General features: G+C 43.0%; 1 protein-coding gene across 1 annotated transcript; it reads left to right on the forward strand.

Annotated features, from left to right (window-relative positions):
- Positions 1-2,000: 2,000 nt before the first annotated feature.
- Positions 2,001-20,304, forward strand: VMA21 (vacuolar ATPase assembly factor VMA21). The gene is made up of 3 exons (XM_068251036.1): positions 2,001-2,119; positions 14,983-15,092; positions 17,022-20,304. Exons 1-3 carry the CDS (start codon positions 2,010-2,012, stop codon positions 17,162-17,164), a joined length of 363 nt encoding a protein of 120 aa, XP_068107137.1. The 5' UTR covers positions 2,001-2,009; the 3' UTR covers positions 17,165-20,304.
- The last annotated feature ends 1,492 nt before the right edge of the window (positions 20,305-21,796 follow it).

A 21,796-nucleotide genomic window follows, 5' to 3' on the forward strand; every position in this document is an offset into this window, starting at 1 on the left:
CAGTTCGGGGGATATCCTTCCGACCTCAATCACCACAAGCCTGCACACAGTGCAGCTCTCCTGAGCGCTGTGTACTTTATAGTGAATTATATGGGGAACTAAAGCAGCGAGTGGAGGAGGCAGGACCAAAGACGGGCAGAGGGGATTAAGAACTGCCACTTCCTCCCTGCCCATATTTGATGTAAGAACAGGGCCACAGGGGGCGCTGGAGGGGGCAGGATGGTGCTGTGTGCTAGTCACAGCACCAGTAACAAAACCTATTAAAAGTACCGGGGACCAGGTCAGGGCTACTTTAAAGAGAATCTGTATTGTTAAAATCGCACAAAAGTAAACATACCAGTGCGTTAGGGGACATCTCCTATTACCCTCTGTCACAATTTCGCTGCTCCCCGCAGCATTAAAAGTGGTTAAAAACAGTTTTAAAAAGTTTGTTTATAAACAAACAAAATGGCCACCAAAACAGGAAGTAGGTTGATGTACAGTATGTCCACACATAGAAAATACATCCATACACAATCAGGCTGTATACAGCCTTCCTTTTTAAGAGATCATTTGTGTGTTTCTTTCCCCCTGCAGCTATCTTCCACTGAAGTGTCAGGCTGTTTCTTCCTGCAGAGTGCAGACAGCTCTTCCTGTATGTAATTCCTCAGTATGTGAAAGCCCAGCCAGCTCAGAGGAGGATTTATCCAGCTTGTAAAAGATAATAGAGCAGAGAGAAGCTGCACTAATCTAAATAACACACAGGCAGTGTGCAGAGAGGGGCCTGGAGGGGGGAGATGCATCACAGAACTACAACACTGAAGAACTTGGCAGCCTTCCAGACACAGGCCGACAAGTCTGACAGGAGAGAGATAAGTTGATTTATTACAAAGATGGTGATAGTAGAACGTGCTGCAGTAAGCCAGAGCACATTAGAATAGATTTTGGAACTTGTAGGATGGAAGAAAACCGGATGAAATTTTTGTTACGGAGTCTCTTTAAGGGCTCATTTCCATTACTGCAATGCAGAGCCGTGACTCCCCGGGGGGTGGTGCTTGCGATCCCATTCATTATAATGGATGGGATTGCAGACGCAATAACCCCACAACGCAGGCAACAATGCATTGTGATCCAGTGGTGAATCACAGCGCATGTGTGGAAACATCAGACAGTGCAGTCATTGTCTGATGTCCCTGCGATCGCATTTCCATAAGCGTGGCTGAAAGCGTGCATATAGAAAAGAGCCCTAAAAGCACCCAGAAGCGCTCTTGGTGTGCACCTGCCCTAACACAATTTCCCATTTAACTAATTACTGGTCTAAGGCCCTGTTCACACTAAGGATTGCAAAACGCTAGCAAAATCGCTAGCATTTATGCAATTTTTGAATTGCAATTCAGTTTTTTAACATTTGAACCGCAATCGCACCAAAATCACGGCATTTTTGTTTTATGCAAATCACCAGAGATTTATGCTGTAAGATCACTGCAATCTACTATTAAATTACACTAGAGCTTTTCAAAGCGCTAGCAATTGCCGGCAAATCTGCAGAAAACGCCTGCAAATTGCCCACGTAAATAATGTTTTAGAGCAAAGTTGAAATGCAGGGTTATATTCCGCTTTATTAAGTGCTTTGCATCCTATGGGAGAAAACTGCTTTGTAGTGATGTTTAACTACGCACATTGATTAGAAAAATAATTTGTAATAATGTTACACATCAAAATAACTTGTACACCAATGATACATCATAACGATTTTTTTTAACAAAGTTGGAATTCTATCAGGTCTTTATGGATGAAGTGTATAATATTTTCAGCTTAGTGACTGTCTTTTTTCCCCATGCACCATCTGAGGAGCCCCTGTGTGTTATAAGTGGTGAGGCCCACAGGGGGAGCTCTGCTTTATGTTATTTAGCAGCATCACGGGCCGGGCTGACTGAAAGCAGAGCTGTCTGTGACTAATATGGAGAAATCCCCGCCCAACACGTAGTGCCTCCCTTCAGTCACATTATAGGTCATGTGACAGAAATCACATGACAGCTTGCATACAGGAAGTGAAGCTGAGCCTGGGACCGGACAGCATGGAGAGATACGACAAAGCGTCATTAAACGCTGCCGACCTCCCTCCCCCTGAGTTCAGTCAGTGAGTGCAGCTCTATGATGGGGGGGGGGGGGGGGGACATGTATAGTTCAGAAATGGTCTTTATGTACGCTCCATCTGTATGTATGGAGTAGTTAGGTGATCACAGAGAAGCTGTTGTGTCTCTTGGGAAGGGACTATACAGCTTAAATATTCTGGTGATGTATTAATTGTCAGATTGGATATATCTAACGTTACGGACTATTTTTGTATGCGCCGTTGATGGGAGAGAGGGGGGGGGGGGGTCGATCTGTTATCTGTTTTGTTTTATTTTTTCTTCTCTTTGCTGTCCTTCATGACTGGAAAAAGCAGTTTATAGTTGTTTTTTTTTTGTTCAAAATAATATTATGATTCTACTTGTAAAGACACTCATGAACAAGTCTCACCGCTTATGCTGGGAGCACATGATGCAATTTCCCGATCCGCAAGAATCGAGCGATTATTTCCGACGTGTCTGATTTGTTTTTCATTGAGAAAGTGTATTGATTTTGTGATGTTGTTATAATTGGAAAATCGAATCCTTTATCGATCGGGAGCAGTTTGAACATGTAAATGCGATATTGCACTGTGTGTACCCAGCAAAAAGGCCATACACTGATAGATTTGCAGCAGATCAAATCTGACGAATCGTATGTGCCACACACTAAGAATGACATTTATTGGAAATCTATTGAAAATTGGTCTAAATGCATTATTGCACTATTAGATCCAGTGCAACTCTATGGGTCATCTATCTGCTGCCAGCAGCAGATCTAGATTTTCCATCCTGTCAGATCAAATCGGCTGCAAATCAATCGATTAGCTGATTGGCCATCGATTTCTGATCGGTTCGATCGATGGCTGAAACCAACCAGTGTATCTGCCCCTTTAGACTTGGTTCCCACTTACGCTGGATAACGTAAGGTCAGCTGGAGTGGACGGCTCTGATGCACTGCTGTAGCCCACGGTGGATGTTACCACCATAGTCTATATCGGGAACGCATTTGCTTTTCCGGGATTATCGTGGACTGTACAGAAATGTGACTCGCTTACAACAAGGGATTAAATGGAACAGTTGCAGAGTGACCAGTGCGAACGGCTGCTACATATAAAGTAGGAGCTGTTCACTGTTAGTTTTGGGATGAGTGGGGCGTGGACAAATAATATCTGTTTTCAGCTCAAGTGGGGAAACACAGCTTAAGGGGCCCATACACCTAACGATTTTCCGGCCAATTCGATCACAATGATCGAATCGGCTGTGAAATCGCCGCGCACACCGCTGACAGAACGATTGATTTTCGACTGAAATCAATAGTTCCCGTCGATCCGTCCGTGCGGAAGATTTTTCTCGATCGCCGGCGGGTCGGGAGTGCGTCGATAGCGGCGTTTGAATGCCCGACGACCGACGCAATACAGCGGGTATACATTACCTGTTCCGGACGGCGCAAGTCCCTGCTGTCACCGCTGCTTCTTCTCCGCGCTGGGCTCCAGGGCTGCAGCTACACAGAACTTCCTGCCCCGGGAGGAAGTTTAAACAGTAGAGCGCCCTATACTGTTTAAACTTCCCCTGGACAGGAAGTTCAGTAGCTGCAGGAACGGTCTGGAGCGGAGAAGACAGCGGGAACTCGCGCCAGCCGGAACAGGTAATGTATACGGGGGGGGGGGGGGGGGGGGCGGCGTCAGCTGCACAGATTGTGATCAGTTTCAGGCTGAAATCGATTCACAATCTGTTTACAGTAAAGGTGGTCATACAATCCCTCTCTGATCAGAGAGGGAACTATCTGTTGGTCGAATCTGATGGCAAATCGACCAGTGTATGGCCACCATTATAGGTACCAGCATACTATGAAAACATGTTGCCAGGAATCAATCTTTTGAGATTATTTGGGTTTCAGCAGAAGGTGGCCATACATTTTATATATTACTTCCCAATGTGGCAAAATAATTGATTGCTCTTTGATTGGATTTGATCAGAGAGGGATAAATTGCTACCATACATCGTTTTTCCAATATCCAGTTAGGCCAGTATCCAGTATGGCCTGGAACCTACTAGAAAGAGCTATCGCAATCGCTGGCGATTTGTGATAGCGTTTTGCAAACTATTTTGGGAGCCATTTCCCTGCTCCTATACAATACATTAGAATGGAAATGCTCCCAAAATGCTGCATGTCCTGTGATTGCGATTTCCTTAAAGGGATACTGTAGGGGGGTCGGGGGAAAATGAGTTGAACTTACCCGGGGCTTCTAATGGTCCCCCGCAGGCATCCTGTGCCCGCGCAGCCGCTCACTGATGCTCCGGCCCCGCCTCCGGTTCACTTCTGTAATTTCTGACTTTAAAGTCAGAAAACCCCTGCGCCTGCATTGCCGTGTCCTCGCTTCCCCTGATGTCACCAGGAGCGTACTGCGCAGGCACAGACCATACTGGGCTTGTGCTTTACACTCCTGGTGACATCAGCGGGAACGAGGACACGGTAACACAGGCACAGTCGGAAATTCCAGAAGTGAGCCAGAGGCGGGGCCGGAGCATCGGTGAGTGGCTGGGCGGGCACAGGATGTCTGCGGGGGACCATTACAAACGGGTAAGTTAAACTCATTTTCCCCCGACCCCCCCCCCCCCTTACAGTATTCCTTTAATCGCAATCACTCTAGTGGAATCTGTCTCATCCATTTACATTGACAGAGCGTTTAAGGAAATCGCTAGTGATTGAAATCGCTCCATAAACACTCAAAAAAAAAAAAAAGCTCGAGTTGGATCCAGCCCTATCACTGCTTAATGCAAAACAAGGCTGTGGGTCATCGATCTGCTGCTCCTGACCTACCACCCTTGTGCTTGAATGATGGTTTGTTTAATTTGAACACTCTGTTATTATAAAAACAAACAGGAAAATCAATGTGTGTGTATGACCTGCTTTACCTGAAGTCATTGTTTAGCTGTTATTAGGCACAAGTATGTTAGTGCAGCAATGATCCTCCTCCCCCCCCCCCCCCCCCCCATTTATTGTTATATATTGATGAGGTCAGCCATAGATGGACCTAAACTGCATCTTTACACTGGCCTGAATATGCTGATTATTTATTTTTTTCATGGGGGGAGGGGGAAGAGCTGCAGGAAAATCCTGTTAGTATCAATACAAGGAGTGAAAACACCCCCAGATGTTTAATGAAAAAAAGTTAAAGCCAGTACTGTATACATTTGTATTACTTTTTTTTTTTTTTTTTTTTTCTATTAGCAGCTATCGAAGCATTTCCTAAAACTTGATGGTTCTGTTCTTTACAGCCTTTCTGTGCTTGCTGAATGCAGACTCATTGTGTATACGATTTTATATGGTTATGTTCAGATCATTGCGTTCTAACGGACCACATTCTCTTCAGTGCAAGCCTGTGTAAAAATGATGATGAAAAAAATGTGCATGCTATAACATGCAGAGTGTGCATTGTTTTATGCCCACATTGTAATGAGTAAGATAGTGGGAAAAGTAGGCATACACAATAAGGTTTCTTTGACACGTTGAAACACAATGCAATTCTAGGTCGATGGAACCTTTTTTTTTCTCACTGGTAGTTTTGTGGTGCGACAAGACCTGAAGGAACAATGCACTGCCTGCTGTGCGTTACTGGGCAATTTGCTTGGGCAAGCCCTTTTGACTGTATGCCGCATCGTTGCGGTCCTATATTTCATGAAACGCAATGCATGTAGTGTGAAAGAAGCATGTGGCAAGGGATTAATATCTCCCTGACATCGATAGTTTACCAACTTGCCCCTCCTGATATGATGCTAGGTACACATTAGGAGGTTTTCTGGTATATTTACCGTCGGATCGATTATTTCCAACATTTCCGATCTGATTTTCGATAGAAGTGACCAGAAAACGATCGGAAATCAGATCGGACGTTTTGGAAATAAGCGCTCTCACAGTAAATTTGCCAGAAAATCTGTGTGTACCTAGCATTGGATCAGCTCTCATCAGAGATCTGATCTAATACCATTTGCACAGCTGCTAACTTTGTACTGCCCAATGCAGTGTAAATCTAATGCAGCCTTGCTTGCTTTTATACTCTTCTCTGCCAGTTTGAACCCGTTTCTGCTTACTGGATTTTGTCACTGCAATCTGTATTTGCCGATCGCAATAATACTTCAGAGGTGCTGGGAATTGTAATGGGCCATTTTCATCAGTGCCAACTCTATAGAATCGCAGTCCCACTGCTTGCTGTAGTTTTTATGCTTCTGTCCCATTCAGTACCTGGGCTGAGGAATCAGAGGCGGAGACAGTGGTTTCAATAAACTGAGTTGGCGTTATGGTGCCCATACACGGTACAATACAAATGTTTGATTTTCCTGTGTATTCGACCAAAATAATCGAATGAAAGTCAAAAAGATATATTTATTTATTTTTTATTCGAACAAGAAAAATAAACGATTATTACGTTTTTTTTTCGGGGGGGGGGGGGGGGGTTGTCTCAATAAAAATCTGATCGGATATGTTGGCAAAATCTTCATATTCCATCTAATGGAATAATCGGATTAAATTATCTGATTGAAAAAATTGAAAAATGTGTACCATGTATGGGCACCATTTAGATGATTTAGAGTCAAGGAGTCAGAGAAATGTTGTTTACCTGGAGTCAGTCGGTGTGGTTTCATAAACTGAGGAGTTTGATGATTTTTTTTGTACCGACTCCACAGCCCTGTTCAGTACAACCCTTTAGGCTTCTTCTCCACCTCTATGCAACAGCATTATCATCGCACATATTATATTGCTCATTTCAGATGAGATTGTGCAGCATATTACTGTTCTCAGGGCAGGTTAACTCATTGAGGTTGATTCACTAAACTGTGCTATGACAAATGGCACACCTTATCAAAGTTAACACGCCTTATCATAGTAGCATAGCGAGCGCTACAAACTTATGCCTGCTAATTGCCAATGGCACTCGTCCTGCCCTTAGCTCCTGCGGGTCCGTAGCGCTCTCTATGCCACTCTAAGGTGTGCTATATTTGATAAAGTGCAATATCTTTGATAAGGTGTGCTATTGTCATAGCACGGTTTAGTGAATTAACCCCTATTGTTTGCTACAAACAAATGCGGTAGCTGTACCTGAGTGTCATTTAGGTAATCTATGGCAAGTACTGTATTTTGTGCTGTAATGTTTAGACAACACATCATCTGTTGAACTCCTTGAATAGCATTGCTTTACTACTGTTTATGGTGTAAATATCTTGCTCAATGAATTCTGGAGAAACTGGTGTGGGTTTTGTATAAACTAGTTACCTCCCGTAGGTACAAGGCTGTCTGCAAAATAAGGAAGCCATTGTTCAGAATGTCTATACCAAATCAGATGTGTTGTGTGTTTCATTAGGAGCCCTATGGAATACGGAGGCCGTCAGTCACTATGACTATTATTGATATCTGGCCAATTCAATCATAAACTATTTATATAACTGTTTATATAACTGTTATATAACTCTTTTTGCCCTGTAGATTTTGCCAATTGTGCCTGATGGAAAATCTCAATTGGTGGCAGGTCGGAAGCATGTCACTAGCAGGTTTTTGATTTTGGGGTGGACGACACAGCAGTGGAAGCATGCGTCATGTCAGAAATGCTAGTGGTCACTTTAGGTACGTGTCACGGTGAACCTAGTGTTTGACCTCTAGTGGCCACACTGGAGTAGGAAGAGCTGTTTGGCCCTGTTAGGACTAGCGACAATCCATTGTCGCTAATCTTCGGGGAGGGGGGTGGGTTTGGGGGCAGCTTCTTAAAGGATGATTGAAGTGAGAGGCTGCAATATTTCCTTTTAAGCAATACCAGTTGTCTGGCTGTCCTGCTGATCCTCTGCCTCTAATACCAAAGCCCCTGAACAAGCATGAAGCAGATCAGGTGTTCCTGATATTTATTGTCAGATCTGACATTAGCTGCATGCTTGTTTCTGGTGTGATTCAGACACTACTGCATCCAAATATACCAGCAGGGCTGCCAGGCAACTGGTATTGTTTTTAAAAGGAAATAAATATGGCAGCAACTTTTAAAGGACAACGGAAGCGAGAGGGATATGGAGGCTGACATGTTTATTTCCTTTTAAATAATGCAGATTGCCTGGCTTACCTGCTGATCCTCTGCTTTTAAAAATGTAAGCCATAGACCCTGAACAAGCATACAAATTAGATGTCTATAACAAATTTGACAAGATTAGCTGCATGCTTGTTTCAGGTGTGTGATTTAGACCCTACTGATGAGAAAGCTCAGAAGGACTGACAGGTATTGTTTAAAAGGAAATACATATGGCAACCTCCATATGTCTCTCACCTCAGGTTCCTTTTTTAAGCAATACCAATTGCCTGGCTATCCTGCTCATCATCTACCTCCTAATACTTTTAACTATAGACCCTGAACAAGCATGCAGCAGATCAAGTGTACGGTATTATTCTCAGAGCTGACAAGATTAGCTGCATGCTTGTTTCTGGTGTGAGATTCAGACACTACTGCAGCCAAATAGACCAGCAGGGCTGCCAGGTAACTGGTATTGTTTAAAAGGAAATAAACATGGCAGCCTCCATATCATCTGGTTACAGTTGTCATTTAAAGTACAAGAGGAATGCAACTGTAAGAGGAATAGGGAGGCTGCCTTATTTATTTTCTTTAACCACTTCGGTACCAGCAGCCTTTGCCCCCTTAACCTCCCTGGCGGTACGCAGATGCGGTGGCTGCGTCCGCGGGAGGGATTTTTTAAAAATTAGAAGTGTTCTTTTTATGTTAGCTAGCACTAAGCTAGCTAGCTGTGGCCCCCAAGTCCCCGGCACCGATCTGACTCCGGGGTCAAAGCGGCGAGATCGGAGGTAACATGTGTTTAATGGGACGTTGAGCCTACGTCCAGTCAGGGCCGCAGCGCCACCTGCTGGACGTAGATTCGACCTACGTCGGTCCGGATCCGGTTAAGCAATACCTGTTGCCCGGCTTTCTTGTTGATCAGGAGGAGTCGGAGCAATTTTGGGTACCTGGAGTCAGATGATTTTTGTACCAACTCCACAGCCCTGCTGCTGATCCTATGCCTCTAATACGTTTAGCCATAGACCATGAACAAGCATGCAGCAGATCAAGTGTTTCTGATATTATTGTCAGAACTGACAAGATTAGGTGTATGCTTGTTTCTGGTGTTATTCAGACACTACTGCAGTCAGGCAACTGGTATTGTTTAAAAGGAAATATGTAAGCCTCCATATTCTTCTCACTTCAGTTGTTTTTCCCGGATCGTCACTCGGACAGCACCCCTGGATGAGACTTGTCTCCCTCCCCACCGTGGACAGGAACTGCAAAAGAAACAATTTGCATAAGCAATAGGCAGCCAGGTATATAAGCTACTTACTTGCCACTATACTTCAGTATAGTTTCCTGTCCCGGACGGAGCGGAGGGAGAGGTCTCCAGGGAGCCATCCATGTCAGTTCGGCAGGGGCAGCGTGTGGCAGGACTCCCAATAGAGCTGAGCAGTGATCAGTGGGGAGTCCTGCAGCGTTTGGGAGGCTTCTCCGGAGAAGGCAGCAGTATTATGCGTGCAGGCGCGCGCATGAAGAGGTCACTTCCGGTTTACCCGGAAGTAGTCACGCGCTGGCGTCCCGCGTGATCTGAGGTCTGCAGAGCGGCAGGGGCCGCGGCGGGGAAATACTAAATCAACGAAACAGCTGATTACATTTGCATCACAATGACGCTGGACTAATTAAGCGGCAGGAGCCGCGGCGGTGTATGGTAATCAGCTTCAGCTGATGCATCAAGGTATGTGAAGCTGATTAATTATGCAGCAGGGCGGCGTTAGCTGTGGTCAGCTGGGTCTGTTTGAGGGTATATATGTGGAAGTAAGTCCATGATTCAGATGTGGCTGGCAATCATGGAGGACGCTTCAGGTTCAGCTCCTTTGCAATCTGCTAAGTCTGGACAAGATCCCTCTCTGGCAAGTAGATGTGGTACCTGTATACTCCTGCTTGTTATGGTTTTTTACTATGTAACCTTTAGTAACGATTGTCCCTTGTTTGTGTTTTTTTTATAGCCTAAAAAACATGACAAGTCGGACAAATCTGATAAAAGTGAAAAAACTGACAAGGCTGCTGTTCAGACCAGTCAGCATAGTTCAAGCAGGTCGGAGAGGAAATGCGCAATTTGTAACAGTCGTTTTTCTTCATCTTCTTCTAAAAAATTATGTCAGAGCTGTACAGAGAAAGTAGTCAAGGATGAATCTCCGGTCATACTTAAAGATTTAATGGGCTGGATGAGATCTGAGATGTCTTCAGCGATTAAAGAGATCAAAGATTCTGCCATTGCTTCCAATTCTATAGTTCCTTCTGATGTCCCAGGAACTACTGGAAATATGGACACAATACCTGCAGTTGCTATCCCTGCTTCCCCTGTTTTGGCTCAACCAGGGCCCTCGGGATCCAAACGTAGAAGAGAGAGTGAGGTGGAGGGTTCTGAGTTATCTGAGGGGGAGATATCGGAGCTAGATCAGCTATCAGATATGGAGGAAGAGGTCTCAAATGTGGACAGATCAAAATTTGCTTTTTCAACCGATTTAATGAAGGATTTATTAAGCGCTATGTATGATACAATGGGTATCAAGACAGAAAGAAAATCTTTGACACCTTTGGATGAGATGTACAGGACTTTGGCGGACCCCCAGCCTCAGTTTATCCCAGTCCATTCCACCCTTAAGGGTATGATTAAGAAGGAATGGGATAACCCTGAGAAGAGAGCTTTTTGGCCGAGATCCTTGTCTAATCGTTATCCTTTTTCTCCGGAAGATCAGGAGTTTTGGGGTACTCCGCCTAGGTTAGACCCGTCTTTTTCTAGGGTGTCAAAGAAAACAGATCTGTTATTTGAAGACTTTGGTTGTCTGAAGGACCCAATCGACAAAAAAATGGACAATCTCCTGCGGAGAGCATGGGAATCCTCTTCCTTAACATTCAAGCCTGCAGTAGCGTCCACGGCAGTGAGTCGATCATTAAAAACATGGTTATTAGAAATGCAGGATAAGATTGCTTCTGGGGTCCCGCGAGAAGAAATTCTTAATGATTTTCCGAAAGTTTTAAATGCCTCTAATTATATGGTAGATGCATCAGACGACACTGTTAAACTTACAGCCAGAACTACTGCTTTAGTTAACTCAGCCAGAAGAGGTATATGGGTTAAAACCTGGAATGGGGATAATTCCTCAAAATCTAAGTTATGTGGTATACCATGTGAAGGCAGGCTGCTTTTTGGATCCAATTTAGATGATACTTTAGATAGGTCATCAGATAAAAAGAAAAACTTTCCAGAAAAGAAAAGACCTTTCCAGTATAAGCGGTCATTTCGTCCCCCCATCAGGTCTGACCAAAACCCCAAGTCCTCCAAGGGTAAACGTTGGGTCCCGTACAGATCACAGAAACCGAAACCCAATTTCAATCCTGCCAGGAGGCAGGATAAGCAATGACGCCAGGATTCCAGTGGGGGGGAGAATTGCAAACTTTTTAGAAGTATGGCAGCCTCAGTTCACAAGTCAGTGGTTACTAAGGATTGTATCAGAAGGGTACCGGATAGAGTTCAATCATCATCCTCCTCTGAGGTTTTGCATTACTCCCCAACCACAAGATCAAAGAAAGTGTCGTGCACTACAAAGCGAGGTCCTATCTCTATTAGAAAAGGGGGTGATAAGATATGTACCGAGTTGTCAGAAACAGGAGGGGTTCTATTCGCCAGTATTTCTCATAAAAAAACCACAGGGATCTTACCGATTCATCTTAAACCTAAAGAAATTAAATCTAGATGTAAAATACAGAAGATTCAGGATGGACAATATAAAATCTGTGATTCATCTCTTGCAGAAAGACGATTTTCTTGTTTCTCTAGATCTCAAGGATGCATATCTTCACCTACCTATTCATCCGTCATCACAACAGTATCTAAGATTTGCAGTCCACATGGGGGAAGAGGTAAGACATTTTCAATTTATTGCTCTTCCTTTTGGACTTTCTTCTGCCCCTTGGCTGTTTACCAAAGTCATGTCTGAGGTTCTAGCAGAGCTTAGGCTGATGGGAGTTAATATCCTTGGATATTTAGATGATTTTTTAATTTGGGGACCTACAGCGGAAAGGGTAAGATTGCAGATGCAGTCAACATTAGATTATCTGCAGCATTTAGGTTGGCTTATTAATTGGGAGAAGTCTTCACTAGTTCCTTCCCAGGTTCTTGAGTTTATCGGATTTAGCATTGATACTAGGAATGAAAGAATCTTCTTGCCTGATAGAAAGATTACTGCAATTCTAAATGCTATTTTTTCCTTTCAGAATGCAAGGACAGTATCACTGAGGAAAGCAATGGCAGTCCTGGGGCTCCTAACAGCCTCGTTTCCCGCAGTTCAGTGGGGGCAGTTCCACACAAGGATTCTGCAGTTATGGATCCTCAGATCATGGAACAGAAGCCTCACGGTATTAGACAAGAAGATCCCTATCCCTCACAGCATAAAAGTGTCCCTACTTTGGTGGCAAAACCAAGGTCATCTTTCATCAGGCCGTGTATGGAGTTATCCAGAGCAGAGGATAATTACAACAGATGCCAGTTTATGGGGTTGGGGAGCACATTTGGATGCTCTTCTGGCTCAGGGACAATGGTCAGTACAGATCAGCTCAAGATCATCCAACAGCAGGGAACTAGAAGCTGTATGGAGGGCACTGCTACACTTCAGGGATCAGATCAAGGGAACGCATGTGACGATAAGGACCGACAACAAGTCTGTGGTAGCATTCCTAAACAGACAAGGAGGCACGAAGAGCCAGATGTTATGGAAACAAACATCAAAAAATTTTGTTCTGGTCAGAAAACAATATCATGTCATTACAAGCACGTCATCTAAAGGGGACATCAAACCAGTTGGCAGATTATCTAAGCAGGGAGAAGCTGGACCAGAACGAATGGTCACTCAATCCGAAGGTGTTTCAAACGATAACGTCACAGTGGGGATATCCAGAACTGGATCTATTCGCCAGGAAAAGGAACTCAAAATGCCGGAAGTTTTGTGCCCTGTTTCAGGAGGACTTACCTTGGGCAATGGATGCGTTCACAATCAGTTGGGGAGGCAGGATGATGTATGCCTTTCCGCCAATTCCATTACTTTCCAGAGTATTGAAGAAGATCATTCAGGACAGAGCGAGAATCATATTGATTGCTCCAATGTGGCCCAAACGTCCATGGTTCACATTACTACAGTCTCTAGCGATATCAGAACCAATAATCCTCCCACTGACTCAGGACTTGTTATCCCAGGGGCCAGTATTACATCCAGATCCGAGTCTACTTCACCTATCAGCTTGGAACCTGAATGGGAAATACTGAAGTCTAAGGGTTTCTCAGATGATCTGTCAGAAACACTACTCAATAGTAGAAAGAAGGTAACTCGATTAATTTACCGGAAGGCTTGGAGAGTTTTTAATCACTGGTGTATAGATAGATCCTGCAACAATAGATCGCTTAGATCAGTTTTGGAATTCTTACAGTGTGGCTATAAGAAGGGTCTTAGTATTAGTACTTTGAAAGTTCAGGTGTCAGCCTTGAGTGTGTTCCTAGAAAGGAAATTAGCACAGGAGGATTATATAATCCGTTTCTTTCAGGCTTTAAGAAGACTAAAACCATCTATACGGTCAAGAGTTCCTTCTTGGGATCTTAATACAGTGTTACAGGGTCTATGTGAGTCTCCGTTTGAACCCTTATCTCAAGTTTCGGACAAATTCCTGACATTGAAAACCATATTCCTTCTAGCAATTACTACAGCAAGAAGAATAGGTGAGCTACAAGCACTATCGATTAAGGAACCGTACTGTGTTGTTTCAGAGGATAGAATAACATTGCGTCCGGACGCAACATTTCTTCCGAAGGTGGTTTCTTCTTTCCACAGGAACCAAGAAATTTATATCCCGTCATTTTGTGAGAATCCGGCAAATGATAAGGAAGAGAGACTACATTTGTTGGACGTGAGGAGGTGTCTGTTACAGTATTTAGAAAGATCTAATGCCTGGAGAAAATCAGATGCAATTTTTGTCCTGTTTGCAGGAAAAACAAGAGGGAACAGAGCTTCTAAGACAACCTTAGCACGCTGGATCAAACAGACAATTGTATCAGCATACCAGATACGGGGAAAGACGTTAACCTCTTCGGTCAGGGCTCATTCTACAAGAGGCATTTCTACGTCATGGGCAGAGAGGGCAGGGGCCTCCATTGAGCAGATATGCAGGGCTGCAACATGGTCAAGTCATAACACTTTTGTGAAGCATTATCGACTTAATGTATCGGCAGCTACAGATTTATCCTTTGGAAGAAAGGTTCTGCAAGCAGTGGTCCCGCCCTAAGCCTGATCTTTAGTATATCGTCTCATCCAGGGGTGCTGTCCGAGTGACGATCCGGGAAAGACAACTTTACTTACGGTAACGTCTTTTCCGGTAGTCAGGAGGACAGCACCCCTACAACCCGCCCTTATTGGGTGGAATATCAGAGGTTTGTATAAGCATTATTAAGTGTCCGTATTATCTTTTATATTAACTGAAGTATAGTGGCAAGTAAGTAGCTTATATACCTGGCTGCCTATTGCTTATGCAAATTGTTTCTTTTGCAGTTCCTGTCCACGGTGGGGAGGGAGACAAGTCTCATCCAGGGGTGCTGTCCTCCTGACTACCGGAAAAGACGTTACCGTAAGTAAAGTTGTCTTTTTAAAGAACCCATAGGTGGATGTAAGGAACATTGCGAAGTTATGTAGATTCTGAGTACTGGATCTCTTTTGCAATTTGGCCTTTCTCTGTAGTAATAAAAAAAAATGCAGAAAACCGGTTTAGTTCAAATTGGTATTAATCCAGCATATCCTTTTTTTATTTTGCAGAAATGATGGCTCCTTAGTTTCTACATTGAAGACTCTGCTCTTCTTTACCATCTTAATGATCATGCTTCCCATTGGGCTGTACTTCTCCTCCAAGGTCTATGTGTTTGAAGGTCAGTATGTGTATCATAAGAGCCCTCAGGCTGGTCTGACTAGTCAATAAAACAGTACTTCATTAAATTATGCACAAGCATCAAATATGCTTAAAAGATGCCTGTCAGTCGCAGCAAATGTATGTTCTGCAGCTGTCTAGAGCTGTCATCCTTCATCTTCGCATTTATCGAAGAAATTGCCGATATCAGAAACCCCCTGTTAGCCACCTGTCAGATGTGTATAGTTTTAATTGGTAAATTTCTAGACATAAGCGCCTTCAGTGGGACCGCCTTATGTGTTTTTTTTTTTTTGTTTTGTTTTTTTTTGGTCATTTGTAATCTTAGCACTCTGACATTTATCTTGTGAGCTGTAGAAGAATACCTTTCTCTCTCTCTCTATCTCCTCCTTTTTTTTTTTTTCCTTTTTTTGGATCTAAATTGAAGGCTGTTCTCTTCATGCTGAGCATTTTAGTTCTAGTTGTTTTTGAGTCACACACCTACAGTGGTGTTAGTGGAGTCAGACCATCTGATCGTCGTGCCTTGGGAAGTCCTTAACCACTATGGCCTCGATTCATAAAACTGCCTGCGAGCGGGGAAAGTCGAGCGGGGAAACACCGCTGTCGTTATTTCCGCCTTCAGGGTGGTAATTCATAAAAATTTAGCTACTTGTGATATACGTGCGGAGATACTCCGCTGTAGGCAGGCGTTAGGCTGTCGGGAGACGTGCGGAAACAGGGGAAGCAGGCGGAGTCCCTCTGTGCGGTGTTCTGTCTGCAGCTGCTTGGGAGGTCTGTCCCATTCACTGCAACGGATTCCGCACGCTTCTCGCCACATCAGAGGTAGCGGTAATACCCGTCCGCATACCGCTACCTCTAATCTTTATGAATTGACATTTGTTACTGTTGCTGTGATAATCACCGCGCAAGGCGGTGATTGATCACTCTGCTCGCAAATGTCGGCTTTTCATGCGGAAAAAGCCTTTATGAATGCATATTTTGGTGTGTGGTCGGTAAAGTGAGCGTTTTTTTGCATTTCCGAATGCGGGAATGCTTTATGAATCGAGGCCTTAATGTTTTCAGTACAGTGTATCTACTCCCCTAAAAACTTTAATCTAAGCCTCAGAAGAGTAGATATTCATACTCTACCATGATTGACACTGTGCGCAGCCCCCCTCGCTCGTACACTCATTCCCGTGCTCGTTCTCACCGCTGCACGTTAGCCTGGAGATCAATGAATGGGACCCCATGGAGCCCTCCCAGTTCTCTCGCCATGCTGCCCCCCCCCCCTCCTCTCAAACTAGGGTAGGCATCAGAAGTACTCTAGTCTCTAAGTATGTCCGAAAATGTGTTGGTCCACACTGTGCATGTGCGAGTCCAGCAGGCTCAGGCGTGCTCAGTACAGGTGCACTCGTCTTTGGAAGCACTTGGTGATAAAAGGACTTCTGAAGGCAAGTAATTTGAATGGACAGCGGTGGAATGAGCTAACAGAGAGAGGCTTCCCTCTAAATAGTTAAGAATCTTAACTTTTTTTTTCTTTACTGCTCTCTTCAGGTTTGCTGTAAAGGGAACACAAGGTGAGAGGGACATGGAGGCTGACATGTTTATTTCCTTTAAAATAATGTGTATTACCTGGCTGTCCTGCTGATCCTCGGCCTCTAATACTTTAAGTCATAGACCCTGAACCAGCATGCAGATCAGATGTCTTTGACAAATCCAACAAGATTAGCCTGCATTCTTGTTTCAAGTGTGTGATTTAGACCATACAGATGAGAAAGATTAGCAGGACTACCAGGCAACTGGTATTGTTTAAAAGGAAATAAATATGGGCGCTTTCAAAGGTCTCACACGTCGGGTTCCTTTTAAGTGAATTTAATCTGGGAGCTAATGTCAGAATCACAGACTATACTGTCAACCATTTCCTTATGAGCTAACATTTCTTTTGTTTTTGTAGGTGCTTATGGCATGTCTAACAGGGACAGCTATTTCTATGCAGCAATAGTGGCGGTCGTTGCTGTGCATGTGGTTTTGGCCCTGTTTGTGTATGTGGCTTGGAACGAAGGCTCCAGACAGTGGCGTGAAGGAAAGCAGGACTGAGTACTGCCACTCAGTAAAGACTATCTCATGCATTTTTTTTTTTTTTATTTTATTATTCCTGGGATTTTTTTTTCCACAACTGCATCACCATTTTAATGTGAAGACAAAAGGAGAAAATCTGTCATTCCTCAAACATAATTGTACACTTTGCATTTCAGGTTGTGCATTTTTTTTCTCTTTTGTATTAAATTATGTCTGTTCATCTACAGCAGCAGTTGGTCTGTAGCCTTCACAACATTTTTTTAGAACTAGTTTAAAGAATTATTGTTGTTTTTTTAGGTGTTTTTTGTAGCCACCAGGCACTATCTCTGGCATTCTTCATTATGTAAAATAAGTTAAATCCAACTGGGAAAATAGGACATCTTAAAGTGCATCCGGGGCAAACCTAAAGGGAAAAATAGAGATGCTTACCTAAGAAGAGGGAAGCCTCTGGATCCTCCCACATCCTACCATTGCTGCGCACAGACCCTCAGAACATATCCAACATGAGCTAGTAGGATATGTTGCGCAGCCGCGCTCGTGTTTATTCACAAGCTCAGTCTTGCATGCACACTAAGCTGGAGAGCGGTTGAACTCTTGCATGAAGAGGAGCGATTTCCAAGGGTGGTCTCCATGAGGACACAGGAAACCTCTCGAGGACCCTGAGGCTTCCTTGTTTTTAAGAATCTTGCTTCAGGTTCGCCTCTGGTTCTCTTTAAGGTATCTATGGCAGATGTGCAAGTCTACAAACTCAAACGATTTCAAGAATCTGAAGATCCTTAAAACTTTTCCTCTTATTTTTCTGAATGTTCAATCATTCTTTTTTGAAGAAAAAAAAATAGGAAAAGTCCGAAAATAAACTGATGAGAAAAACAATTGTATCTATCCTCAGTCTCCTAAAAATGATTTTTTTAGATTCCCACAGTTTTATTTTATATTTAAATCTAGTTTTTAAGTTACGTTTTAAGCTGTCACTTGCATACCTGATGTTTAACTTTTTCAGAAAAACAAGAACCGCATCACAGCATAGTTATGTGTATGCTTGACACTGTACATACACATGTCTATCTCATCATGTCACCTCAGTTGTACTTTAAGGAGATGGAACCAGATTCCTGTCATAAACTTTGTTGAGCTATCTGTGTTAGTTGGGATAGCCCTCTATTAAAGTGGCCATCCATTCTACAATTTTAGAATGATTGTGTGTTTGATATTAAATGTTGGTGTACACATTGATTGTACATCTAAAAGAAAATTGAAGTTTTATAACAAATATGAAGCACTATTGAAATTTCATGTTCATGTCTATCATATTTCTTTGGATCTTGAAAGATAAGGCTTTACGCTATGTACACACTTGCGATAACTATCGTTTGCAAGGAACGATAGTTACCAGACGAACGATATTGGAAAGATTGGAATGCAATGATGGGATGCAGCGATCATCATACACATTTTAACGATCGTTCTCGCAGAAAAGAACGATCAGAAGGATATGTTGCGTACATATTTATATAAAATAAAATAAAACCCACTGACATGGAGTTACAATAGATACAAATATATGATTGTTCACTTGAAAACAAAGTTTAATTGAAATGAGCAATGTAACAATCTTTACGGCCGCGCTACAAAGGAAGTACTGAAGCTGGGCAGAATTCAACGCAGGCGCATTGGCCCTTGTAACGATCGTTCTTGGCCGATGTCTGTACACACTATAGTTTTGTAACGATTGTCGGTAGATATGATCCGTCAGGTTGGATATTTCCATCTTCCCGATGTCGTTCGTGTTAATGATCGTTTGGTAAAGTTCTTTCCCTGATTGTCGTCGGAACGATCGTTAATTAGCTGTTTCAAACGACCGTAGTTGCCAGTGTGTACGCAGCATTAGATTTTTGAGTTGAGACAACAGTTATGCACCCATGCTTAATCTGTAATATCTCCAGACACAGCTTGGCCCCTTGATGTGCTCAGCCTCCCCTCCATGTTTCCGCTGTAGCCCCGGTTCTGCTGAAACACACATGTCCAGGGGCATTCTAGGCTGTAGCTGCTCGGCCTAGACATGCAGCATGGACTGTGCCTGGGTCACGTGAGTGGAGCCATTCAGAGCACACAGTACGGAGGAGAGGTCGGGTACAATAAAGGGCTGGGATGTTACAGATTTTGGTTTTGTATGTATGCATAATTTTTTAATTTGTTTCACCTCAGGTACGACGACTATTATGATGATAAAATAAAGCACCTCTCGTGAACAATTTTCATTTGATAATTTGGCACAATATCTATCCATGTACTTTGACTAAGGCCCAATGTATTCATCAGTTAAATTAAAATATTGCATAGTAAATTGCCAACGATAAAAAGAACATAATTAAGTCCTAGTACTCCTGAATTTATCTCCTAAAGCTCTTAAAGTACACCTGCACAGAGAGGGATAAGGAGGCTGCCATATTTTATCTCATTTTAAAAAAAAAATAGTAGTAGTAAAGTAGTAGTAGTAAAAAAAACAACAAAAAAACACAAACCTTACCTGAGTCTTCTTCCAGCCTCTGGAAGTCTGTGTGGTCCCTCGCTGACACTCCGTTCTCCTCCAGGAACCCACTTTTGTAAGACTGCCGACCAGGGCTGTATCAAGAGCTTCTAGGGAGAGCCATTGCGGTGGGTGTCTGGGGTCAGTGGCTTTCCAAAAGTGAAAGTGATGCCCTGCAGGAGAACAAAATGTCAGTGAGGGACCGCATAGGCTTCTAGGGGCTGGAAGAAGCCTCAGGTAAGTTAAAACAATTTTTTTTTTAAAACCTTGGTTTTCCTTTAAATAACAGCAGCTGGTGAGTTCCACTAATTAAAGAGGAAGAATCAACTGTCACCACATAGACTGTCATCATATAAGTTGGATGGCTTCTGGTGAATTTTATTTTGGCTTCTTTTAATACTGTATGCATAACAACTGTTCCAAAGGGTTCCTGCTATTTTTTTAAAGGGAATATGGCAGCCTCCATTTGTGTCTTGCTTTTTTTTTCTTTTTAAATTCTCCAACACAGGTTGCCATGCATTATACTACAACACTGCCTTGAACAGGTCAGCACTGCACATAAAAATGTATGCAATAAAGCACTGCTCCACAGAGTGCTGCTTTTTGTGTGAGCTGGTTGTGAACATTGAAAGGTCTATCTGTCCTTTTTCCTTGCGGTTTACACCCTAAGTGAGGTGATTTGTATTGAACAATAATGCACCTGGTGGGAACAAAGCTCTATCAATAGATGTGAATAGATTTACTCGTATAGTAAGGAGCTGAACAGGTCACACACCAGACTACATCAATCAGTGAATTGTTATCATAGCTGAAATAAACTGGCTTGAACTTTGTGGCAATTTTAGAAGAGCACATCTGGTTTCAAATTAAAACAAACACATTTTAGTTGAATTTGAAGCCGTTCATGAGTATCTTTTTGAAAAGAAATTGCCCACAATCAAACTGAAGTCAATTAAAAAAAAGGACTTCAAACGCATGAGAATAAAACTGGATGGTGTGCTGAAACAAAATTCAAAGCAAATGCAACTAAAATGTAGACGTGCATTTCTCATTCAGTTTTAGTTAAAGGAAAGTTGACATCTTAAATATCTATGTATTTATACTTACCTGAGGCTTCCTCCAGCCCCATGAGGTGTGTGGGCTCCCTCTCCAGCCACTGTGAGCGGTCCGTGCATGTGCAGTAATACTATGCACTCCCAGGAGCATGACGAGGGTGCCCGCGGCCAGGCATGTGCAGAAGCACGCAACTGCCCTGATTACTGGCGGTGATAACAATGGATAGTACAGCAAGGTAACCCACAAATCACATGGGGCTTTCAAATACGCTAATATTTCAGATCTCAGGTACACTTTGAGGTCCATTCATAGCACTTCAGGAATACACATCCGATTTTTTTGAAAGTGGAATTATACTTATAAGCGAATCTCTAATAAAAATTAATACAAAATGTCTCCATGCCCTCGTATAGTAGTATAGTTCTTATAAAAAGAAGTTATGTGAAGTGTAAAAAAACCTCTATCAGGGAAGGAAATGTATGGATTCACCACTTCCTTTTTATAAAGAGGTGCATACAGAGGCTGTGACTTTAAATTCACATTGATGAACGTTGTTTACAGCGCATGCCCAAATCCAGAAATGGGAACGAAAATTTGAGTGTTTTACTTACATTTTAAAAAATACATACTTGTCTGCTACTTATGCTTGTGGCTTCCCCCCCCATCTTCATGCTTCCATGAAAGTGCTGCTCTGCTTCACCTACTGTCTTACATATAATACATACTTCAACTACTGTCTTACATATAATACAGGCCAGGCCCACCCTCACATTTGTTATCCATTCTGCATTGGGTGTGACAGACATGCTCCAACAGCCTAGCAGCACTTCTCCTGCATGATGTGTGTGAGAATGCTGAAATGAGGAGACATACTGGAATCAGTAGAGGCCATGTAGGAGCAATGGAGTCAGTAAATGGTGGAAGAAGAGGATAAGGCTACTACAATGCTATCTTGTGCATTTAGAATTCTTTTGTGTCCAACTTCATTCCTTTTAGTCAGACCCTGAGCTTATTTGAAATTTGTAAAAGAAAATGTTCGATTCCTCAATCGGACTGCATGTGAGGAG

The sequence above is a fragment of the Hyperolius riggenbachi genome, chromosome 8, assembly GCF_040937935.1.
Source record: "Hyperolius riggenbachi isolate aHypRig1 chromosome 8, aHypRig1.pri, whole genome shotgun sequence".
Classification (NCBI taxonomy): domain Eukaryota; kingdom Metazoa; phylum Chordata; class Amphibia; order Anura; family Hyperoliidae; genus Hyperolius; species Hyperolius riggenbachi.